Source organism: Culex quinquefasciatus, chromosome 2 (assembly GCF_015732765.1).
Source record: "Culex quinquefasciatus strain JHB chromosome 2, VPISU_Cqui_1.0_pri_paternal, whole genome shotgun sequence".
NCBI classification, from domain to species: Eukaryota; Metazoa; Arthropoda; class Insecta; order Diptera; family Culicidae; genus Culex; species Culex quinquefasciatus.
The window spans coordinates 122,593,600-122,618,084 of record NC_051862.1 but is presented as its reverse complement, the minus strand read 5'-3'; the positions used below and the strand labels follow the sequence as shown (position 1 = coordinate 122,618,084).

Sequence of the window (24,485 nt, the reverse complement as noted above, 5' to 3'; positions counted from 1 at the left end):
TTCATGCAAAAACAAGTTTGACATTATTTTGTAATGCAAAATTGAATTTGCAATCGAAAAGTACTTTACAGATTTTTTGATAAAGGGCTCCGTTTTCAAGATATAGCAACCGAAAGTTTGATTTTAGCGAAATATTTGCAGTTTTTCAATTTTTTAAAAATAGTGACCATGAGTGACCATTTCTAAAAATATTTTTTTTGAAAAGTTCAGAAAATTTGCTATAAAATTGTCTAAGAGACATTGAAGATTGGACCTCGGGTTGCTGAGATAGAGCCGCTTTAAGAAAAAGAAACACGAAAATTCAAGTTTTCTAAATCTCACCAAAACAACCCACCTTTTTCTAATGACGATATCTCAGCCATTAATGGTCCGATTTTCAATGTTAATACATGAAAATTTTTAAATCAAGACTACCATTTTAAATGGGCGTAATATTCAATATTGGGCCCTTTTAAAATGTTAGTCTTGATTTAAAAAATATTTTTTTCGAAAAGAATGTTTCATGTATTAACACTGAAAATCGGACCATAAATTTCTGAGATATCGTCATTAGAAAAAGGTGGGTTGTTTTGGTGAGATTTAGAAAACTTCAATTTTCGTGTTTCTTTTTCTTAATGCGGCTCTATCTCAGAAACCCGAGGTCCAATCTTCAATGTCTCTTAGACAATTTTATAGCAAATTTTCTGAACTCTTCAAAAAATTTTTTTTTAGAAATGGTCACTCATGGTCACTATTTTTAAAAATTGAAAAACTGCAAATATTTCGCTTAAATCAAACTTTCAGTGGATATATCTTGAAAACGGAGCCCTTTATCAAAAAATCTGTAAAGTACTTTTCGATTGCAAATTCAATTTTGCATAAAAAAATAATGTCAAACTTGTTTTTGCATGAAACTTCGATTTTTTCTAAAAATCACTATTTTTTCAAAAAATCATAACTCGGTGGCAGATTTTTTGACCATGTTTCTCTCTGGCTCAAAAGTTGCGGATTTTTGTCCCCTAAAACATATCAAAAAATCTCGAAAATCAAAAAATACGTATTTTGGGAAATTGAGTTTTAGTGAAAAAAAAGTTGATTAAAAAATCTGCAATTTTTTTCCCGTGTACCTATTTTTTTCTCAAAAGTCCTCAACAATGCTTACAATTTTGCCGAAGATACCAAATTGATCAGAAAATTCACTCAAAAGTTACAGCTGTTTGAATATTTACGTACCATTTTTGTGTGGACAGCAGCCAAAATAGTATGTAGACTTGTATGGATGAACCAATGACGCAAAATAGCTTATTTGATCATAGGACCCCACAAAGTTTAAGTCAAATAAAAAAATACAAATAATAAAAATGGACGAAATCGGCCGATTTCGTAGAGAGTTGTTAAAATGTTAAACTGCCTTATCCAAAGCGTTCTCAGTCTCAGATTGTAGTCCCAGATGTTCCATTAGGGTGTAATATCAAAATCGATTTTCCAGCACAGCACTTTTTCAGTTCCTTTTGGGGCCCTTAACAACTCCCCAAAGTTTGGGACCGATTGGTTTAGTCCTCACTTTGCGCAAAGCGATTCAATTTTCCATATAAATTTGTATAGAGAAAACCATTTTTTTTTGGATATTGATTTTTATCAAATCCACGTTTCATGCTATATCAAAACCGGACTCATTTTCGAATGCTCTGGAATGTCCTCTTCAACTTTCCCGAAGAGAGTATGATGCTAGCTTGCCCCTAAAAAAAGATACAACGTGTTCAAAACTCGTCTAAAACGTGTTTTTTGCTCTAAAATCACGTTTTAGACGAGTTTTGAGGACGCTATATCTTCTTATAGGAGCAAGTTAGCACTATACTCTCTTCGGCAAAGTTGTAGAACACATTTTAGAGTATCCGAATATGAGTCCGGTTTTGATATAGCATGAAACGTGGATTAGATAAATATCAAAATCCAAAAAAATGGTTTTCTCCACACAAATTTATATGGAAAATTGAATCGCTTTGCGCAAAGTGAGGACTAAACCAATCGGTCCCAAACTTTGGGGGGTTGTTTAGGACCCTAAAAGGAACTGAAAAAGTGCTGTGCTCACTAAATTTGGACAACTTTATTTTTTTTTCATACAACCATATTACACCCTAATGTCCCATACAAGCTGCAGGTCGAACCTTTGCTCTTACAATTCCCTTAAAAGTCATCCCTTTTAAAAGCTTCTTGACTCTGGGAAAAAGTCTGCAAAAGATGATGATGATGACTTTTTAAATGAGATCGCAAAGTATATCCGTTAAATGTTTTCTATTATGCAATTCCTACCTAGCTCATTTTTAATGAAAACATGTTACAAGAACTTACCTTCCCCGACAAAACCTGAAGCCCAACCGTGATCGCCAAACAGACACACACAAAAAAAGTAATTTTCCCCGCAGCAAAACTTTTCCAACTGTGTTGAGCTTGACAAATGAGAGCAGGAGCATAATTTAACCGCAGCGAACGGACTGCGCTTGAGTTTTTAAATTTAATAACAAAAAAAAAAGAAGCATGGGGGGTGGGGACAAGAACACCGTGAACATGAACTGCAGCGTGCAATTCCAACAGCATCCAACAGCAGGCAGCAGGAGAAAAAGGAAACTCGTTACACACGGTTCTTGCCCCAGAATCCGACTTGAGCCCAATTGCTCTGGACGGGGGAAGGGAGAAGAGGGCGGACTCCATGTAAATTTTAATTTATGATAACCCTGCGACATATGTGCTTGAAAGCCCGGGCAAAACTGGTTCGAAAATAAGAACATGAACCATTGTGTGTTAGCTGTGTTGGACTTACCGTGACTCTCCAACCTCTCGGAGCTTGGAATTAGACTCAGTTCCAAATAAAACTAAATTTTCTAGGCTAGTGAAAGTCCAAATCCCAAAAAATAGATCGATTTTCATCCTAAATAGATTGAAGTGTCTCTTAAACCAGTTTTTAGAAATGTCTCTCTAATTTATTGAAATTGGAAAATTATGTTCCTAAAACATTTTTTGTAAGAATTTATGATGAAGTCAATTTTAATTTTTTTTAAGTTTATGTAAATGCTTTTTTAATTGAGATTTCAAAAAGCAATTGAGTGTAGTGCCTCTCTGTGGGGGTACGAGGTAGAAAACTAATAATTCCAGCAAAAAAAAATGAACTGGATTTCTGGCTTCTAGCTGGTTTCACTGCTCCGGAGTAATGTAATGCACCGCGAGCTGCACTTCTCCCCTGAGCCCTCCCTTTCTCTTACATAGAGGGGCAGGTCTAACTAACCTTTCGCTGACATCCCCGGTCGTGGCGGGTCGTTCGGTCCGTGGTTACACAGTTTCTTTTCCATTATTATATTTTCAATTATTACGTTTTCCCTTTTTGTTTCCAGATTTGCCCCCCACCCCTACCTCATATCTCCACCAGTTGCTCATTTCTACCTGTAAAATTCTCAACTAAATAAGTAGTAGCAGCGTTGTTGTTGTTCGCTGCTAGAAGGAATGGAAACTTTAGTAAACTGTTCCACTTCAAAGAAGCCAACAGGATTGGGTTCAAGTGCACTGTTGCTGCTTCAAGAAGCTGTGCGGTTTCGACAAGCGCATGAACGTTGTAAAGTTTTGTGTAGATTTAAACTTGAAGTTGGGCGGGGGAGGTTCGCAAGTTCTGCAAAGTCAGTCAGTCGAACCGAGCAAGTGCACTGCGAGTTGCGTAAACTTTGTGAAATATTTGAACAAGTTTTGCGAGAAATATTGGACCAGAGCGAAACTTACAAACCGTCCTCCCTTGGAACAGAAGCCAAATTTACAAACAAAAACATTTTTTCAGCTTCCAAATTTTAATGGAGATAGATTTCTATTCAATTGAAGCCAAATTTAAACGCAACATAAACAATTTGAATCGGTCGTAATTACATTTCCTTTAGTTCTTTTTTGCTGTTCCCTTTTTTGAAATTTTATAGAAAAAATGTTGAATTTTGGAATGTTGAAAATTTGGTAGGTTGAATATTACCTCTTTTCTTGAGTAATATTGAGCAGTTCTCTCAGATTTCGGTCATTCGATTTTTTTTGTATTTTTTTAATCCGACTGAAACTTTTTTGGTGCCTTCGGTATGCCCAAAGAAGCCATTTTGCATCATTAGTTTGTCCACATAATTTTCCATACAAATTTGACAGCTGGCCATACATAAATGATGTATGAAAATTCAAAAATCTGTATCTTTTGAAGGAATTTTTTGATCGATTTGGTGTCTTCGGCAAAGTGGTAGGTATGGATATGGTCTACACTGAAAAAAAAAATGATACACGGTTTAAAAAAATTGGTGATTTTTTATTTAACTTTTTGTCACTAAAACTTGATTTGCAAAAAAACAATATTTTATTTTTTAATATGTTTTATAGGACAACAAATGCCAACTTTTCAGAAATTTCCAGGTTGTGCAAAAAATCTTTGACCGAATTATGAATTTTCGAATCAATCCAGTTTCATTCAAAAAATCGAAATATTGGTCGCAAAAACTTTTCAACTTCATTTTTCCATGTAAAATCAAATTTGCAATCAAAAAGTACTTTAGTGAAGTTTTGATAAAGTGCACCGTTTTCAAGTTAAATCCATTTTAGGTGACTTTTTTGAAAATAGTCGAAATTTTTAATTTTTTAAAATTAGTGCACATGTTTGCCCACTTTTGAAAAAAATATTTTTGAAAAGCTGAGATAATTCTCAATATTTTTCACTTTTTTATTTTGTTGATACGACCCTTAGTTGCTGAGATATTGCCATGCAAAGGTTTAAAACAGGAAAATTGATGTTTTCTAAGTCCCACCCAAACAACACACCATTTTCTAATGTCGATATCTCAGCAACCATAGATCCGATTTACATTGTTCAAACATGAAACATTCGTGAAATTTTGCCTACTTTTCGAAAAAAATATTTTCATTTTTTTTAAACCGAGACTAACATTTCAAAAGGGCCAAATATCCAATATTACGCCCTTTTAAAATGTTAGTCTTGATTTTAAATTTTTGAAAGTATTTTTTCGAAAAGATCGGAAAATTTCACGAATTTTTCATGCTTTAACATTGAAAATCGGACCATTAGTTGCTGAGATATCGACATTAGAAAATGGTGTGTTGTTTGGGTGGGACTTAGAAAACATCAATTTTCCTGTTTTTAAACCTTTGCATGGCGATTTCTCAGCAACGAAGGGTCGTATCAATAAAGTTTAAAAATGCAAAGTATAGAAAATTTTCTCAGCTTTTCAAAAATATTATTTTCAAAGGTAGGCAAACATGTGCACTAATTTAAAAAAATTATAAACTGCGACTATTTTCAAAAAATTCACCTAAAAATGGATTAAACTTGAAAACGATGCACTTTATCAAAATTTCACTAAAGTACTTTTTAATTGCAAATTTGATTTTACATCGAAAAATGAAGTTGAAAAATTTTTGCGACCAATTTTTCGATTTTTTGAAAAAATAAGTATTGATTCAAAAATCCATAACTAGCTCAAAGATTTTTTGCACTACCTTGAAATTTCTGAAAAGTTGGCATTTAATGTCCTATGAAACATATTAAAAAATATAAAAAAATTAAAATAGTGTTTTTTTGCAAATCAAGTTTTAGTGACAAAAAGTTAAATAAAAAATCACCAATTTTTTTAAACCGTGTATCATTTTTTTTTCAGTGTAGTCCATATCCATACCTACCACTTTGCCGAAGACACCAAATCGATCAAAAAATTCCTTCAAAAGATTCAGATTTCTGAATTTTCATGCATCATTTTTGTATGGCCAGCTGCCAAATTTGTATGAAAAATTATATAGACAAACTAATGTTGCAAAATGGCTTCTTTGGGCATACCGAAGGCACCAAAAAAGTTTCAGCCGGATTAAAAAATACAAAAATTAAAATTTAAGAAAAAAGACCGATTTCGTAGAGAACTGCTCTTTAGTTAAAAGAGAAGTATGGTTTTCACGGTGCACATCAAGCAGTCTTTTTCACTGAGATATTGCCAAATGTTTTGGTTTCTATAAAATTACGGGAACTATTGTTATTTTTATATTCAACTACCAATTATTGCCAACAAAGTTATTTTGTAATTTGATAGGCAATCAACAATTCAAATATAACTAAAATGGGGTCGCAGAACTCAAATTTGATGTCAAAAATACGGAAACAAAAAAACAAAAAAAAATGTTCGTGATTCGATTATCCGAAGTCCCATACAAAACTTTTAACATGTACTTTTGCCAAGTTTAAAAGTTTAAGTAATCTAGGTTGGCAGATGACTTTTCTACAAATATTTTATTCAGATAGGATAATTTGGCAAAAGCACTATAAAATTTAACTTATGTGCTTTTAGAACCAAAAGTTGGTCAGTCTTTGTGCCTTCCTTACTGAAGAAAAGCTTAAAAATGAACACTTAAATATGCATTTGACTTTATTAACTTCGACTGAATGAATTTTGTCCATTTGAGCCATTTGAATAACCGCTCATACAAAACAAAAAACGTCTAAATCTTCGTCAAACACATTTCACCAAATCTTTGGTAATTTTAAAACTGACTAGAAGCTACTTGAATTTTGTTATTAGCCATTTAATTGAATTGTGTTATTGTTTTTATCATTTTTAAATCATATAAACTATTCAGTTAAATAGATTTTGTGATAATTTTTCTTTTGGGACAGAATTTTTTCAAATATTTAGGTTTCGAGAATGTCATTTATAAAATGTTGGAGACATTAAAATTTTTTACTATATCTGCTTGTTTTTGAGTTATTGAAAATAAAGTTGTTTAACAGTCAAGTTACTAAGCCCCGTTTTAGCGTTACATGGATTTTCAACAAGCTGTAACTTTGTGAAAATTACATGAAATATCAACTTCATATATACCATTGGATTCGAAATTTAATCAACTTTAATATAAAAATATTTAAAATGATGGTTTAGGGGGGTGGTTCCCCGGGGGGAGGGGCCAAAGGAAAAAAAACAGCGTTACATGGAATTCAAGGGCCCAGAGCACATCGTAAAATAACCCAAAATACCAACTTATATAGGTTTTTGGAAAGGGGAGAACCTCTACTTTAAGGGAAAAATATTTTAAACATGTTAAAAATATTTAAACAATTTAAAAAAAATAGTTATCGTAACTATTTTTACTATAGCAATATTCATTTGCACTATAAAGCCAAATTATGAAGAAATATGGTCATGCGACATATCAAAATTCATGAAATTATTCCAGGAATCGATATATGAGCAATTCTACTTGATTTGGTTGAACCGGTAAAATTACCGGTACCGGTTGAACCGGTTCCGGGGTTGTACCACTAACCATGTCATGCGACGTGTCAAAACTCTTCAAATTAGCTCAACAATCTTTTCGTGACAAATTTGAACCGATTCAGTTGAACCGGTTCAAATAACCGGTACCGGTTTGAATCGATTCAGTGTTTTTACTGCAAATCATGCCATGCGACGTGTCAAAATTCTTCAAATAATCTCAACAAACTATTCGTGATAAATTTGAACCAATTCAGTTGAACCGGTTCAAATAACCGGTACCAGTTTGAACCGATTCAGTGTTTTTACTGCAAATCATGCCATGCAACGTGTCAAAATTCTTCAAATAATCTCAACAAACTATTCGTGATAAATTTGAACCGATTCAGCTGAACCGGTTCAAATAACCGATACCACGTTTTTACAGCAAACCATGTAGTGCGACGTATTGGACATTTTCAAATAATCTCAACAATATATTGGTAAAGAAATCGAACCAATATGGTTGAACCAAATCAAATTACCGGTACCGGTGAGGACCAATTTCATGTTTTATAGCAATCCAAGTAATCCGACCTGTTTTCGTGAATAATTTGAACTGATTTTGTTGTTCTGGTTAAAAAAAACCGGTAGCGATTTGCACATATTCCATGATTTTACTGCAATGACATGGTCATGCGACGTTTCACGTAAGGAAATCGACTCGAAATATCAGGGGGCAGAAGAAATTTCAAAAAACTTGTAAATTTCGATAGAAATGTATGTGCAATCAGCTGAAATCAATTTATAATGCCTTCCTTTGCGTTTAGAATAATTTTTAGCATGTGCTGGTTTATAAAAAAAAAAGAATTTTCGATGTAGAATTTTTTGTCGACATATTTTTTGAAAACCTTTTCGCAATGACCGTCGTATTTAAAATTATTTCTTTTTGACTGTTCAGTCTAACGTACAAAAATGACAACCGTTTCCTACCATAAATTGATAAATTGATAAATTGATAAATTGATAAATCGATAAATTGATAAATTGATAAATTGATAAATTGATAAATTGATAAATTGATAAATTGATAAATTGCTAAATTGATAAATTGATAAATTGATAAATTGATAAATTGATAAATTGATAAATTGATAAATTGATAAATTGATAAATTGATAAATTGATAAATTGATAAATTGATAAATTGATAAATTGATAAATTGATAAATTGATAAATTGATAAATTGATAAATTGATAAATTGATAAATTGATAAATTGATAAATTGATAAATTGATAAATTGATAAATTGATAAATTGATAAATTGATAAATTGATAAATTGATAAATTGATAAATTGATAAATTGATAAATTGATAAATTGATAAATTGATAAATTGATAAATTTATAAGTTTATGAATAGGGGTAATTCTCTACCAACTCACACGAAATCGGGAAAAGTTGCCCCGACCCCTCTTCGATTTGCGTGAAATTTTGTCCTAAGGGGTAACTTTTGTCCCTGATCACGAATCCGAGGTCCGTTTTTTGATATCTCGTGACGGAGGGGCGGTACGACCCCTTTTATTTTTGAACATGCGAAAAAAGAGGTGTTTTTCAATAATTTGCAGCCTGAAACGGTAATGAGATAGAAATTTGGTGTCAAAGGGACTTTTATGTAAAATTAGACGCCCGATTTGATGGCATACTCAGAATTCCGAAAAAACGTATTTTTCATCGAAAAAACACTAAAAAAGTTTTAAAAATTCTCCCATTTTCCGTTACACGACGCAAATCGAAGAGGGGTCGGGGCAACTGCTGTGTGAGTTGGCGGATCAATTTATCAATTTATCAATTTATCAATTTATCAATTTATCAATTTATCAATTTATCAATTTATCAATTTATCAATTTATCAATTTATCAATTTATCAATTTATCAATTTATCAATTTATCAATTTATCAATTTATCAATTTATCAGTTTATCAATTTATCAATTTATCAATTTATCAATTTATCAATTTATCAATTTATCAATTTTTCAATTTATCAATTTATCAATTTATCAATTTATCAATTTATCAATTTATCAATTTATCAATTTATCAATTTATCAATTTATCAATTTATCAATTTATCAATTTATCAATTTATCAATTTATCAATTTATCAATTTATCAATTTATCAATTTATCAATTTATCAATTTATCAATTTATCAATTTATCAATTTATCAATTTATCAATTTATCAATTTATCAATTTATCAATTTATCAATTTATCAATTTATCAATTTATCAATTTATCAATTTATCAATTTATCAATTTATCAATTTTTCAATTTATCAATTTATCAATTTATCAATTTATCAATTTATCAATTTATCAATTTATCAATTTATAAATTTATCAATTTATCAATTTATCAATTTATCAATTTATCAATTTATCAATTTATCAATTTATCAATTTATCAATTTATCAATTTATCAATTTAACAATTTATCAATTTATCAATTTATCAATTTATCAATTTATCAATTTATCAATTTATCAATTTATCAATTTATCAATTTATCAATTTATCAATTTATCAATTTATCAATTTATCAATTTATCAATTTATCAATTTATCAATTTAACAATTTATCAATTTATCAATTTATCAATTTATCAATTTATCAATTTATCAATTTATCAATTTATCAATTTATCAATTTATCAATTTATCAATTTATCAATTTATCAATTTATCAATTTATCAATTTATCAATTTATCAATTTATCAATTTATCAATTTATCAATTTATCAATTTATCAATTTATCAATTTATCAATTTATCAATTTATCAATTTATCAATTTATCAATTTATCAATTTATCAATTTGAGCATGAGCATGAGCATGAGCATGAGAGACCACCCATGGTTGTCCTTCTCCGTTGCTGAACAGGACCGTAATATCCCATCAGCACAACCGGTCACACGCTTCAACGATCAAATGATGTTTCCTTATCAACAGCATGCATGAATGCGCTGAAAAGATAAAACATCACGATCATCAAAACTAGAGTCGGTGCGAACAGGAAACAGTCGTTGGCCACCAACGGCGCCCGCCATGTCAGTTTGTAGATCTCGAGGGGATGGGACGGGAATGTTAGTTAGCACAGGCTGCTACCAAGGGTGGGTTCTATACGATATCCACACCCCCGCGTGTGCCGGAAAACTACTTCTACTTGGGATTTTGTTAGTGGGGAAGGGTTATGACCAGGATTCATCATAGAGGATGATGATGTGGCCCAATAATCAATAAATTTCGTTAAATAAGGTGATGTATTATGTATTCTCAAGGCAAACAATGCGGATGAGACCATTCCCGGTTATTTGGTGTTGAGTTTAGCATAAATGATTCAATCTTAGACAGCCGACTGTGGAAAGATATAATCAAAATTATGTGTGTAAAAGGTGAAATATTAAACTCAGCGTTACATATTTACGTAGAGTTGACCTGAGACTATTTATACTTTTAAATTATTATAATATGAGCGACCAATAAATGACTGATGTGTTATGATGTTATCTGAAGGACTTGAACAACCGCGTTGAAACAATATTTGTCGCCGCGATTCGCGGGAAACGAATAGTCGAATTGAATGATAATTTATATTTGGCTAACGCAATTTAAAACGAATCTTCCCGTGAAACAATTACAAATCATAGAACAAAGAAATCCGGCTGTGATGTGTATCAAATACATGACTAACGAGAAAAACACACTGACGACGATCGACGAAAACGGAACGCGAAAAAAAAAAAATGCGTCCCGACGGACAGGCACCGCGAAACGGACTGGCTCAGCTCTGCTGTCATCGTGACAACCAGAGCTAGCCGCACACACACTCACACACTCACCCGAAATACACACCGACGACAATCGACGAAACCGGAACGCGAAAAAAAATGCGTCCCGACGGACAGGCACCGCGAAACGGACTGGCTCAGCTCTGCTGTCATCGTGACAACCAGAGCTAGCCGCACACACTCACGCACTCACCCGAAATACACACCGACGACGATCGACGAAAACGGAACGCGAAAAAAAAAAAATGCGTCCCGACGGACAGGTACCGCGAAACGGACTGGCTCAGCTCTGCTGTCATCGTGACAACCAGAGCTAGCCGCACACACACTCACGCACTCACCCGAAATACACACCGACGACAATCGACGAAACCGGAACGCGAAAAAAAATGCGTCCCGACGGACAGGCACCGCGAAACGGACTGGCTCAGCTCTGCTGTCATCGTGACAACCAGAGCTAGCCGCACACACACTCACGCACTCACCCGAAATACACACCGACGACGATCGACGAAAACGGAACGCGAAAAAAAATGCGTCCCGACGGACAGGCACCGCGAAACGGACTGGCTCAGCTCTGCTGTCATCGTGACAACCAGAGCTAGCCGCACACACACTCACGCACTCACCCGAAATACACACCGACGACGATCGACGAAAACGGAACGCGAAAAAAAAATGCGTCCCGACGGACAGGTACCGCGAAACGGACTGGCTCAGCTCTGCTGTCATCGTGACAACCAGAGCTAGCCGCACACACACTCACGCACTCACCCGAAATACACACCGACGACGATCGACGAAAACGGAACGCGAAAAAAAAAAAATGCGTCCCGACGGACAGGCACCGCGAAACGGACTGGCTCAGCTCTGCTGTCATCGTGACCGGAATTTATCAATTTATCAATTTATCAATTTATCAATTTATCAATTTATCAATTTATCAATTTATCAATTTATCAATTTATCAATTTATCAATTTATCAATTTATCAATTTATCAATTTATCAATTTATCAATTTATCAATTTATCAATTTATCAATTTATCAATTTATCAATTTATCAATTTATCAATTTATCAATTTATCAATTTATCAATTTATCAATTTATCAATTTATCAATTTATCAATTTATCAATTTATCAATTTATCAATTTATCAATTTATCAATTTATAAATTTATCAATTTATCAATTTATCAATTTATCAATTTATCAATTTATCAATTTATCAATTTATCAATTTATCAATTTAACAATTTATCAATTTATCAATTTATCAATTTATCAATTTATCAATTAATCAATTAATCAATTAATCAATTTATCAATTTATCAATTTATCAATTTATCAATTTATCAATTTATCAATTTATCAATTTATCAATTTATCAATTTATCAATTTATCAATTTATCAATTTATCAATTTATCAATTTATCAATTTATCAATTTATCAATTTATCAATTTATCAATTTATCAATTTATCAATTTATCAATTTATCAATTTATCAATTTATCAATTTATCAATTTATCAATTTATCAATTTATCAATTTATCAATTTATCAATTTATCAATTTATCAATTTATCAATTTATCAATTTATCAATTTATCAATTTATCAATTTATCAATTTATCAATTTATCAATTTATCAATTTATCAATTTATCAATTTATCAATTTATCAATTTATCAATTTATCAATTTATCAATTTATCAATTTATCAATTTATCAATTTATCAATTTATCAATTTATCAATTTATCATCAATTTATCAATTTATCAATTTATCAATTTATCAATTTATCAATTTATCAATTTATCAATTTATCAATTTATCAATTTATCAATTTATCAATTTATCAATTTATCAATTTATCAATTTATCAATTTATCAATTTATCAATTTATCAATTTATCAATTTATCAATTTATCAATTTATCAATTTATCAATTTATCAATTTATCAATTTATCAATTTATCAATTTATCAATTTATCAATTTAACAATTTATCAATTCATCAATTTATCAATTTATCAATTTATCAATTTATCAATTTATCAATTTATCAATTTATCAATTTATCAATTTATCAATTTATCAATTTATCAATTTATCAATTTATCAATTTATCAATTTAGCAATTTAGCAATTTAGCAATTTAGCAATTTAGCAATTTAGCAATTTAGCAATTTAGCAATTTAGCAATTTAGCAATTTAGCAATTTAGCAATTTAGCAATTTAGCAATTTAGCAATTTATCAATTTCTAACAAAACAATGCAAAAGGACCGAAGCCGAAGTGTAAACAAAGAGTCTATCCTGCTCACGTCAGTTGATGTTTACATTCGGAACGAGCAGGATAGACTCTTTGTTTACACTTCGGCTTCGGTCCTTTTGCATTGTTTTGCTAGATTTATCAATTTATCAATTTATCAATTTATCAATTTATCAATTTAACAATTTAACAATTTATAAATTTATCAATTTATCAATTTATCAATTTATCAATTTATCAATTTATCTATTTATCAATTTATCAATTTATCAATTTATCAATTTATCAATTTATCAATTTATCAATTTATCAATTTATCAATTTATCAATTTATCAATTTATCAATTTATCAATTTATCAATTTATCAATTTATCAATTTATCAATTTATCAATTTATCAATTTATCAATTTATCAATTTATCAATTTATCAATTTATCAATTTATCAATTTATCAATTTATCAATTTATCAATTTATCAATTTATCAATTTATCAATTTATCAATTTATCAATTTATCAATTTATCAATTTATCAATTTATCAATTTATCAATTTATCAATTTATCAATTTATCAATTTATCAATTTATCAATTTATCAATTTATCAATTTATCAATTTATCAATTTATCAATTTATCAATTTAGCAATTTAGCAATTTAGCAATTTAGCAATTTAGCAATTTAGCAATTTAGCAATTTAGCAATTTAGCAATTTATCAATTTATGGTAGGAAACGGTTGTCATTTTTGTACGTTAGACTGAACAGTCAAAAAGAAATAATTTGAAATACGACGGTCATTGCGAAAAGGTTTTCAAAAAATATGTCAACAAAAAATTCTACATCGGAAATTCTTTTTTTTATATAAACCAGCACATGCTAAAAATGATTCTAAACGCAAAGGAAGGCATTATAAATTGATTTCAGCTGATTGCACATACATTTCTATCGAAATTTACAAGTTTTTTGAAATTTCTTCTGCCCCCTGATATTTCGAGTCGATTTCCTTATGTGAAACGTCGCATGACCATGTCATTGCAGTAAAATCATGGAATATGAGCAATTCGCTACCGGTTTTTTTTAACCAGAACAACAAAATCGGTTCAAATTATTCACGAAAACAGGTCGGATTACTTGGATTGCTATAAAACATGAAATTGGTCCTCACCGGTACCGGTAATTTGATTTGGTTCAACCATATTGGTTCGATTTCTTTACCAATATCAAATCAAATTATTCGCTCTACAGCATTGCCTTGGCGTTCTCGATTGCGAGATTCCTACTCGAAACTAGGTGTTCGAAGGCTTGATTGTTGAGGCCAGCGATGGAATAATCATCATCAAAAGAAAATCATAGGACGTTCATCAAGAGAAAAAATCCGAAGGGAGCATGGCTCTCCTCTCTCGCGCACGAAAGATCGGTAAAAGGAATCTAAAAAAACATCATCTTGATTATTCGGCGGAACATCTTATTCACTACTACACTTGCAAGTGTAACGTCACACGTCGAAAAACGACCTGTCACATTTTGTAGATGGGCAATGTGCGTAAACAAAGTGAAATAAATATGTTTAGGTGGTGCTGACAAGGAAATTCACAAAAAATCATCAGCAGATTGATTTTCTTGAAGAAATTCGGGAGCGATTTTCTTTTGCGTGATTTGCCTCCTCTCTCTTTCGGGGGTGAATAAAGTTCGCTAGCGAAATTGATTTTTTTGCGATTATTCCATCCCTGGTTGAGGCAATTGCAAACCTCTTTTTACACCTTAGCTTCCATCCACCCCGGGATTCGAACTGACGACCTTTGGAATGTTAGTCCAACTGCCTACCAGTGACTCTACCGAGGCAGGACCCAGGGAGACGACTCCTACACCTGGACTGAGGTAACGACCTAACCTCTTGGTCTTTACCAATATATTGTTGAGATTATTTGAAAATGTCCAACACGTCGCACTACATGGTTTGCTGTAAAAACGTGGTATCGGTTATTTGAACCGGTTCAATTGAATCGGTTCATATTCATCACCAATAGATTGTTGATATTATTTGAAAATTTTTGACACGTCGCACTACATGGTTTCCTGTAAAAACAAGGAATCGGTGCAAACGGTACCGGTTATTTGAACCGGTTCAGCTGAATCGGTTCAAATTTATCACGAATAGTTTGTTGAGATTATTTGAAGAATTTTGACACGTTGCATGGCATGATTTGCAGTAAAAACACTGAATCGGTTCAAACCGGTACCGGTTATTTGAACCGGTTCAGCTGAATCGGTTCAAATTTATCACGAATAGTTTGTTGAGATTATTTGAAGAATTTTGACACGTCGCATGGCATGATTTGCAGTAAAAACACTGAATCGATTCAAACCGGTACCGGTTATTTGAACCGGTTCAACTGAATCGGTTCAAATTTGTCACGAAAAGATTGTTGAGCTAATTTGAAGAGTTTTGACACGTCGCATGACATGGTTAGTGATACAACCCCGGAACCGGTTCAACCGGTACCGGTAATTTTACCGGTTCAACCGAATCAAGTAGAATTGCTCATATTTCGATTCCTGGAATAATTTCATGAATTTTGATATGTCGCATGACCATATTTCTTCATAATTTGGCTTTATAGTGCAAATGAATATTGCTATAGTAAAAATAGTTACGATAACTATTTTTTTTAAATTGTTTAAATATTTTTAACATGTTTAAAATATTTTTCCCTTAAAGTAGAGGTTCTCCCCTTTCCAAAAACCTATATAAGTTGGTATTTTGGGTTATTTTACGATGTGCTCTGGGCCCTTGAATTCCATGTAACGCTGTTTTTTTTCCTTTGGCCCCTCCCCCCGGGGAACCGCCCCCCTAAACCATCATTTTAAATATTTTTATATTAAAGTTGATTAAATTTCGAATCCAATGGTATATATGAAGTTGATATTTCATGTAGTTTTCACCAAGTTACAGCTTTTTGAAAATCCATGTAACGCTAAAACGGGGCTTAGTAGTCTACGGGTACTTTTCTGGCATAGTTGCCTGACTGTTAATTTTCTAACTTAAAAAACCATCGAAATTATGGTTTTACAACCAACCATGTTTATGTACCCTCCCCAAACAACGTCCCGCCACAAACTAAATTTCAATTTTCAAAAAAAAACCATAAACGACTCCCTAATAAAGTCCCTCTTTTGATCATTCTGCAGTCGCATTACGACCGGGCAACTTTTATCTGCGCTCACCGGATTCCCAAAAGGATAATTCCAGCGCGTTATAATTTGCAATATGTTTGTCAACCTCTGCAGTGTGAGTGTATGTGTGTTCCCGTATGTGTGTGTGTGTGTGTGTGTGCACCGTACCTTTGCGCAAACATTTGCCAGATGAAAGCAGAGCAGCAACCAGAAGAGCAAAAAAAACGCGTCCTCTTGCTCTCAGTGGCTTACTTCAACAGTTTCAAAGTGAAGCTCAAGAGTACGTGTGTGTGTGTGTGTGCGAAATGGCTTCCAGGGCGAATCTTGTTGGTTTCTGCGAGCTGAGCAGACCAAGGTATATGATTGTGTGTGCAGCTTTGCAAACATACCTCAAGTTCTGGGGTTTCACTCCCCGCACCCGCTCTTCAGAAGAGTTGAAAGCTTTTTCCGTACGTTTTTCACTCGAATGTCCACTGTGTCCAGCAGCTGTTGGTTCTACTGCGAAAGTAGCCACTCGTAATGGGGTTGGGGGCGGGAGCATGGGTGACACGTGGACTTAAGAAGTGGATCACCATCCTTAACCGGTTCAGCTGTCCAGCTGGCTCAAGGTGCAGTACAGCAGAGTGGAGAACGCGATGCAGCAAGTACCGTGGAGTGTAGTGGTCTACTATTTACAATGTCTAACAATATTTTAAATTTGTGATTCTGACTCGATAGATAAACATCAAGGTGGGTCCACGAGTTATACATAATAAGTTCACTTTACGAGCAGGATTGCTGCCTAACCTCAGTGAGGAAGGCAAAACAGAAGATAGATGGTAGCTGAAAATGCATAAAAGAGAAACCCCGTGCATCAAGAACAGTTCGTTCAACATGCTGCGAATCAAAACAATACCGTCTGCAATCACAAATTACTACATTGAGAAGCCGGAGGGCGCTTGATTCGCGAAAATTACAATGTTTATACAAAATCTATTATAATTTTGGTATTACTTGGGCAACGAACAGGGACCAAAATGTACCATTGGTTGCACCATGAAATCATACAAAAATCTTGTATGTGGAAGACCACAATAATACCAAAATATGTTATGCCTAGGGTAAAATAATACCACAAAATAAAACCATTTCAATACCAAGTTGAGGTCTTCTGGATTTTTGAACATTGCTTGAATACCAAAACTTGATAATGTATTGGTTTTATTTTTAGGTGTTCCTGCGCCCTTGGAAAATCAGATTGTGGGTTTCCAGTGGTCTTCCACAAACATGATTTTGGTATGATTTCATGGTATTTTACCATCTATTACTAGGTAGTGAAGGGTACCTTTTTGTCGCTGTTATTTGTAAAATTATTACCAAAATTTGGTATTTTCATGCAATTTTTTATTGCAACAGTCGGAGTTAGGGAAAAAAGGAAATGATATCACAATGCTTTACATGCAATAAAAAATCTACTCACCTGATGATTCCATGTCCATGTCCATGTTGTCTGCCTGTGTGGATCAATCGGACCGCGCACTGGCCTCACAATCCAGAGGTCGCCGGTTCGAATCCCGAGGCGGACGCAAAAATGCTAAGATTTAAAAATCTTGTTCAGCCAAAATGAGTAAAATAATTTGAATTTTCTGCGACGCTTAGCCCATTCAAAATATTTTTAATGGTTTTCATCTCTCTTTTAAAAAACCAAATTAACAAACAATAGACAAAAATATTTTATATAATATTATTATATTATATAATAACGTCATGACTCGAATTCCCGGACGCTTTGAAACCCGGACACCTCATCCTGTTTTATCAATTATTTGGATATAAGTTCGCATTATGTATCAAAACTGTGTTATTTGATGCATCCTTACATCAACTTTCATTTAAAGTTTGTTTGAACGCTGTAATTAATGTCGAAACAAATAAATAATTATAATTTTCAACGAAATCGAAATTTTCATTCATAATAAGAACAGAAAACCAAAATAGTAGTTTATGCAACAAGTTGCAAAAAAAAGGATTTTTTCAGCACGAGTCGTACATTTATCCAACGAGGTTCACCGAGTTGGATAAATACGAAGAGTGCTGAAAAAATCAAGTTTTGCAACGAGTTCCAACAACATTTTTTGCAAATCCAAAAAACACCCATTGAGTGAATTTTTAAGTCAAATTTTCATGTATTTTGTCAATAAATCGTTCAAATCAAAAAAAAAAAATGAAAATAGTTACTTTTCGAAACAAGTGCTGAAAAGTTCAACTTTTCAGCACCCATTTCAGTGCTGAAAAGTAAAACTTTTCAGCATTTATTTTGAAAAGTGTTGCTATTCGATTTTGTTATTTTTGGTACAGAAAAGTAGGCTATTTCGTCGTTCAAGAATGACAGGAAAAGTAAGTAGTTTCACGACAGAATTGCAAAAAAGTATTTTTTAGCTTTTACGGGAATTATCCACAAAAATAATTTAAAATTAAACATGACTCAGAAAAAAATCAGAAATGTTTTTAAAAGGTGATTTGAAAGAAAAAAATACTCTTCATTTTATTTTGAATGAAACAAAGCATGATACTATAAATTTCTTCTGAAATTATACCTTTCGAATAAAATAGTAATGAAAATTTTACTACAACGAATGAAAATATTACTAAATTTAGTAAGTTTCTTAAAAAAACTAAAAAATCTGAATCATCACAAATGGTTCATACCGAGCGTTTCAATTGAAAACTATTAAAATTTACCTAAAACGTCTTTATGGTTGAAATATTTACTATGATCTTAGGCCGATGCAAATATCGTCAAAGATTTTGTCCCTCGGCTCTGGATGGGGTCGAGGGGGCCAAAAAAATCAAATAACAAGTCAAAGTCTCAACATTTGAATGCAAAAAGTGTTTTAAAATGCATTTTACACTAGTTCAGTTGTTTTGTAATAATTTGCTTTCAACAAAACAAAAATTTTGGCAAAAAACCCTTTTTGCGATACTGAACATCATTTTTTCAGAAATTCAGATTTTTTTAAATTAAGGGGTTACATACATGTAAAAAATCACAAAATTTCATATTTCAGAAAATTTATTGAATCCACTAAAATGATGATTTTCAATCACTCCTGAAAGTTTCATGAAAATATTACATGATTAAACTGAGTTAGAGACGATTTTCAGCTCAACATTTTGCCGTGCGCAAAGCGGACTGTCAAACTTTCTGAGCGTTTTTCTCGAAACACCGAGTTGATTTATGGGTGCCACGATATCTCGAGATAGGATGGACCAAATTGGCTGAAAATCGGGGTGAAGACTCTCAAGAACTATCCCGTGTGCATGACGAAGCCCGATTTTGAAATTTTGCTTTTTTAAAAAATACAAAAATCAAAAACTGACGATTTTTTATATGAAAAACACAAAAATATTTTAATCTTTTTTTTTGAAAATCGGCCTTCGTCATGCACACAAGACCGTCTTCACCAAAATTTTGAGCCGATTTGGTCAAGGCAGGGTTGAGATATCGTGGCACCCGTTTTTTGAAACTGCTAACTTCAAATAGCTACATCTTGGCAATAATACAACCAAATATCTTTAAAATTGTTTTGATAATAGATGAAAATGCATATTTTAATTCCCTGAAAATAGATGTCAAATAAAATTTAGTTTGTGCTCACACCAGCCTCTGACTTTTCTGTCGATATACATGTATGTAACCCCTTAACCTAAATATGCCAAAAATGATTCTAAACGCAAAGGAATGCATTTAATATTGATTTCAGCTGATTGCACTGAAATTTTCATTGAAAGTTGAAGTTCTTTGAAAAAAAAATGTTTTTGCTCCCTGATTTTTCGGGCGGGGAGACAAAAATTTTAAATAAAATTTGTACCAGCCTTATTTGAAAAAATGTGAAAATTGATAAATTCCAAGGCTTTCAAACCATGCACGAAATCGTCTTAATTCACTAACCCTTTATTAGTAATTGAACAACAGTAGTTCTTAAGATTATTTTTTTTTTCCTGTTGAAGTTTGATAAAATATGTTGAGAATTGCAACGATTAGTAACAAGTTTCACAGAAACATAGTTGCACACAAACATAAAATTTCACGGGACTTCGCGGAAAAAGCCAAATTACGCGCATTTCACGCTGTCCGCGAAATCGTGAAATTTCACTAACCCTAGTTTAATTCTTCGTCACTAAGAATACATTTGTCATTTATGAATGGCTTATGCATGAAGTTCTTGAAGCTTCTGAAAAAAAAAAAACAAAATTGAAAAATAAATGTTATCAAAATGAAACTGGTTGCAAGTTCACCAAAAAATCCAGAATTAGAGAAATTTCAACGATTTTACTAATCTTATAAGTGGGTACATCAATAATTCGAAAAGTCAACCAAATCAACCAACCAAAAATATACTTTCGTTTTGAAAATATTCAACTTAAAGTGTAAAAATTGATTTAGTCGAAAAAAACAAACTGGCGCCTGTCACAACACAAGTTAGCACAGAAGCGACGATTTGTTGACTGTTTAACTGTTTCACAATTTTAGGAAACAAACTCTCAATCTTAGGTTGAAATTTTTGAAGAATCCAGCAATCTAAAATAGTTAAACAAGAATATGAAAAGAGTAACCCATAAATATAATGAAAATAATTTTAAATTTTCATAAACATTTTTATCATAATTTAAGATTTCAAACTCCCCTCCCTCCACGGTACCCCTGACTGACTGCGGCACTCTCTCGCCCAGCTACAACAACAGACGGATTAAAATTTGATCAAGAAAGACCCGGTGGACGGAACACGGACTTACGGTGACAGCGCGCCAGAGTCTGGAGTCGACCACGTGTGGGGCTTACGACGACTGACAGCAGGTCGGAAAATGCACTCACATACGGTGTGGTGGCTTCTGTGTACTCACAGCACACACACACAGCACAGAGTAGACGGGAGGAGGGCAAAAAGCAATCTTCCTGGCGTTCAGGATGTCATCGGTCTTTCCTGGAGGTGGTGCGTTACTTGCGGCCGGCAAGAAGGACTCTTTCCGGTTACACACCAGCTCGGGGAAATTGCCTTTGCCTTTTGTGTTTGCAGAGTTGGTCAAATGTGTGTGAATGTGTACAGAAACGGGCCTTTGCCAGAGATGTATTAAAGTTATTAAAATTAAAATTGAATCGTCTGTCATAACAAGTAGGACCTGGGTGGGGCCTGTGAACACTGTGAATGGAATGAATAGATTTGCTGAGGGCAATGAGATTGCTACCGGAATTCAGACACCATCAGAGGTCTCGACCAGGTCAGGGGACGTTGACCTTGGGGCGAGCAGAGTGATGATGATGAAGTTATATCCAAGGAGCAGTCCCCACAAGTATAGTCGCTTCAAATTTGAATTTTCACAGGAATTTTCCAATCATTTCAAAAAATCGGTTTCAATTAGCTGGAATCAAATTACCCGGATTTTTTCGTGATGCTTAACAAAAACTGAAGACCCTCATAAACTCCGTAATTAATAGATCGTGTTTCGCGAAACAGCTAACGATGGCAGCTATTCCACGGAATTCTGCATTTAACTACCGCGCTAATTGGAGCACTTTTTTTCGTTTTCCCACATTTTATCGCTTAATTTGTGATTGAATAAAAAATGCCAAAAGTCCCCAAAAAAAAGTTGGCGTCGATAAGGGCAATGAAAATGCATTTTAATTACCCCCTCCTCCATCTCAAAAAAAAAAAAAACAAGGGTCCATCCCTATCTTCCTCCACACAGAGTAATAATTTTGCCCTCTCTTCTTTCTCTTCCTCTCTTCAACAGTTTTCACGATACTGGTGACGGCCCACAGTACCGTCGCCCGGGCAGATGAAAATCTGGACACGCGGGAAGGCGAAACGTTGACCCTCAAGTGCCGCTTCGGCGAGCAGCAGTCGACGAACGACTTCACCTACTACTGGGCCCGGTGGACGACGGCCAACAAGTTCGACAACGTGGCCATCAACAACGTGCAGCTGAACACAAATTACCGGTAAGTGGGGGATTTACTCTTTTGGGATGTTTGGGTTTGATAAGGAAAGGATCGATTGGTTTTATGATAAGATTTGTGAGCAATTTAGTTCAGTTTTGAATTTCAAATTGTTTTTTTTTTTTTTTCATTTAATATTTATAAGTCAGAAAAATAATTATGCAAAATACTGTATTTTTAATTTGAACCCAATTTTGAGAAATATTAAGCGAAAAGTATCACAATATGATTAATTCCATTTTACGATATCGGATCTTTTTTCGTGATTTTTAAATTTTCATTTAATGATTTGGATAAAATTTTGTCATAATAATTTTTTTTGCATTGTTAGATTTTCCATACATTTTTTTGGCTAGTGATACAAAATGCGTATGTTTGAAATTCTGAAAAGTGATATTTTGATCGATTTGGTGTCTTCAGCAAGGTAATAAGCTACAATAAGTACCGTAAAACGGGGTGACTTTGATAGCCGGGGTGACTTTGATAGGTTTGCGATTTTTTCCGCAAAATGAAGAGTACAATTAAAATACGTAAGGAATGGTTCAGAAACATACTGACCGTGGTAGAGAAGTGTTCAAAGTACCTCATGAAGAACTTTTCATAAATTTTTAAAAAGTTTATAAAGTTAGTTAACTATAGTTAAGAAAATGTGGATGAAAGTCATTATTTTAAACTTTTCAAAGTGTCATGATTTTCTCAATGAACATGATTTTTAATCGGAAAACGGAATGCATTTTCGGATTCTTTGGACAATTTTCCACTAGGAGAAGGTTAAATAAGTTTGTAAATAATAAATAATATGTGTTTTTGAAACACAATTTAAAAAAATCTCCAAATTTATAGGCAAATTCAGTTGAACAAATTTCATGTAAAATGTGAAAACTTGTGATTCGTGCTTCGAATTCAGTATAAAATGCAATATAAATCGATAATTTTATAAACAAAACAATTTTTAACAAATTTCAGGCAAAATTCAGACTTTTTAACAATTTTACCTAAAATTTATATGTATTTTGTTAAAAAGCTTATAAACTTAGTTAACTAAATATAAACATTGATTTTTTTTCTTACAAACTATATCAGCTACTTTAGTGATGGTACATTTAACGTACAAATAAAGTTTGAACATCTTAAATATGATTTTAACTAGAAAAACTATGGCTATCAAAGTCACCCCGGAATAAAAAACCAAGTATTTTTAACGTAACAATTTTTCTAAACACTATTGAAAAAACTTTTTTTCCAAAATAATTCCCCAGTACATGTTTTAAAAACAATAATCTTGAGAAAAACCTTACCTGTTGGAAAATGTTCTAAAAACAAATTGAAATCCTATCAAAGTCACCCCGGTTTACGGTACTTTTCAGAAAAATAGGTACACGGAACAAAAATCTTATTTTTCTATTTAACTTTTTATGACTTAAAATTTAATTCTAAAAGTGCAAATTTCTCAATTTTTGAGATATTTGAAAAAATGGGGGACTTAAAATACGTACAGTATGTAAAAAAAGTATTTACACCCCTTGAGCACTATGCACATTTTGTGATGAAACATGTAAAAAATTTAAAGTTTGACAGGAACCTAGTACTACGTTTTGTTCAGAAACTCATGCCAAACATTTTGCTACAAACAGCTCATGAAAAGATGATTTCTATAAAAGTTATATAACAAATACTATTACGAAAATAAAAAGGTGCAAAAAGTTTGTACACCTTTCGAAAAATTAACATAAATAATGTTATTTGTTGACAAATCACCATAAATCCAGTCTCTCAACTCCAAATAGGCATCCTTGACTGATTAAAAAAATAATTTGGATTGAATATAAAGTTTACTAACTACTTAGTATAAAGGTTTATATAACTCTGGAAATTCTATATAAAACTTATCTAAACTTAATTTTGCAAACTTTCAATTCAACTAAATGTCAATATATTACCATAGAA

At 32.6% G+C, this 24,485-nt stretch overlaps 1 protein-coding gene across 2 annotated transcripts in view; it reads left to right on the top strand.

Annotated features, from left to right (window-relative positions):
* Positions 1–24,485, top strand: part of LOC6043742 (hemicentin-1) — a 521,196-nt gene that overhangs the window by 265,274 nt on the left and 231,437 nt on the right. For both annotated transcript variants that reach the window (XM_038257477.1, XM_038257478.1), the window contains exon 2: positions 22,334–22,541. In XM_038257477.1, the coding sequence (XP_038113405.1) occupies positions 22,334–22,541 (208 nt within the window). The remainder of the gene's footprint in view (positions 1–22,333; positions 22,542–24,485) is intronic.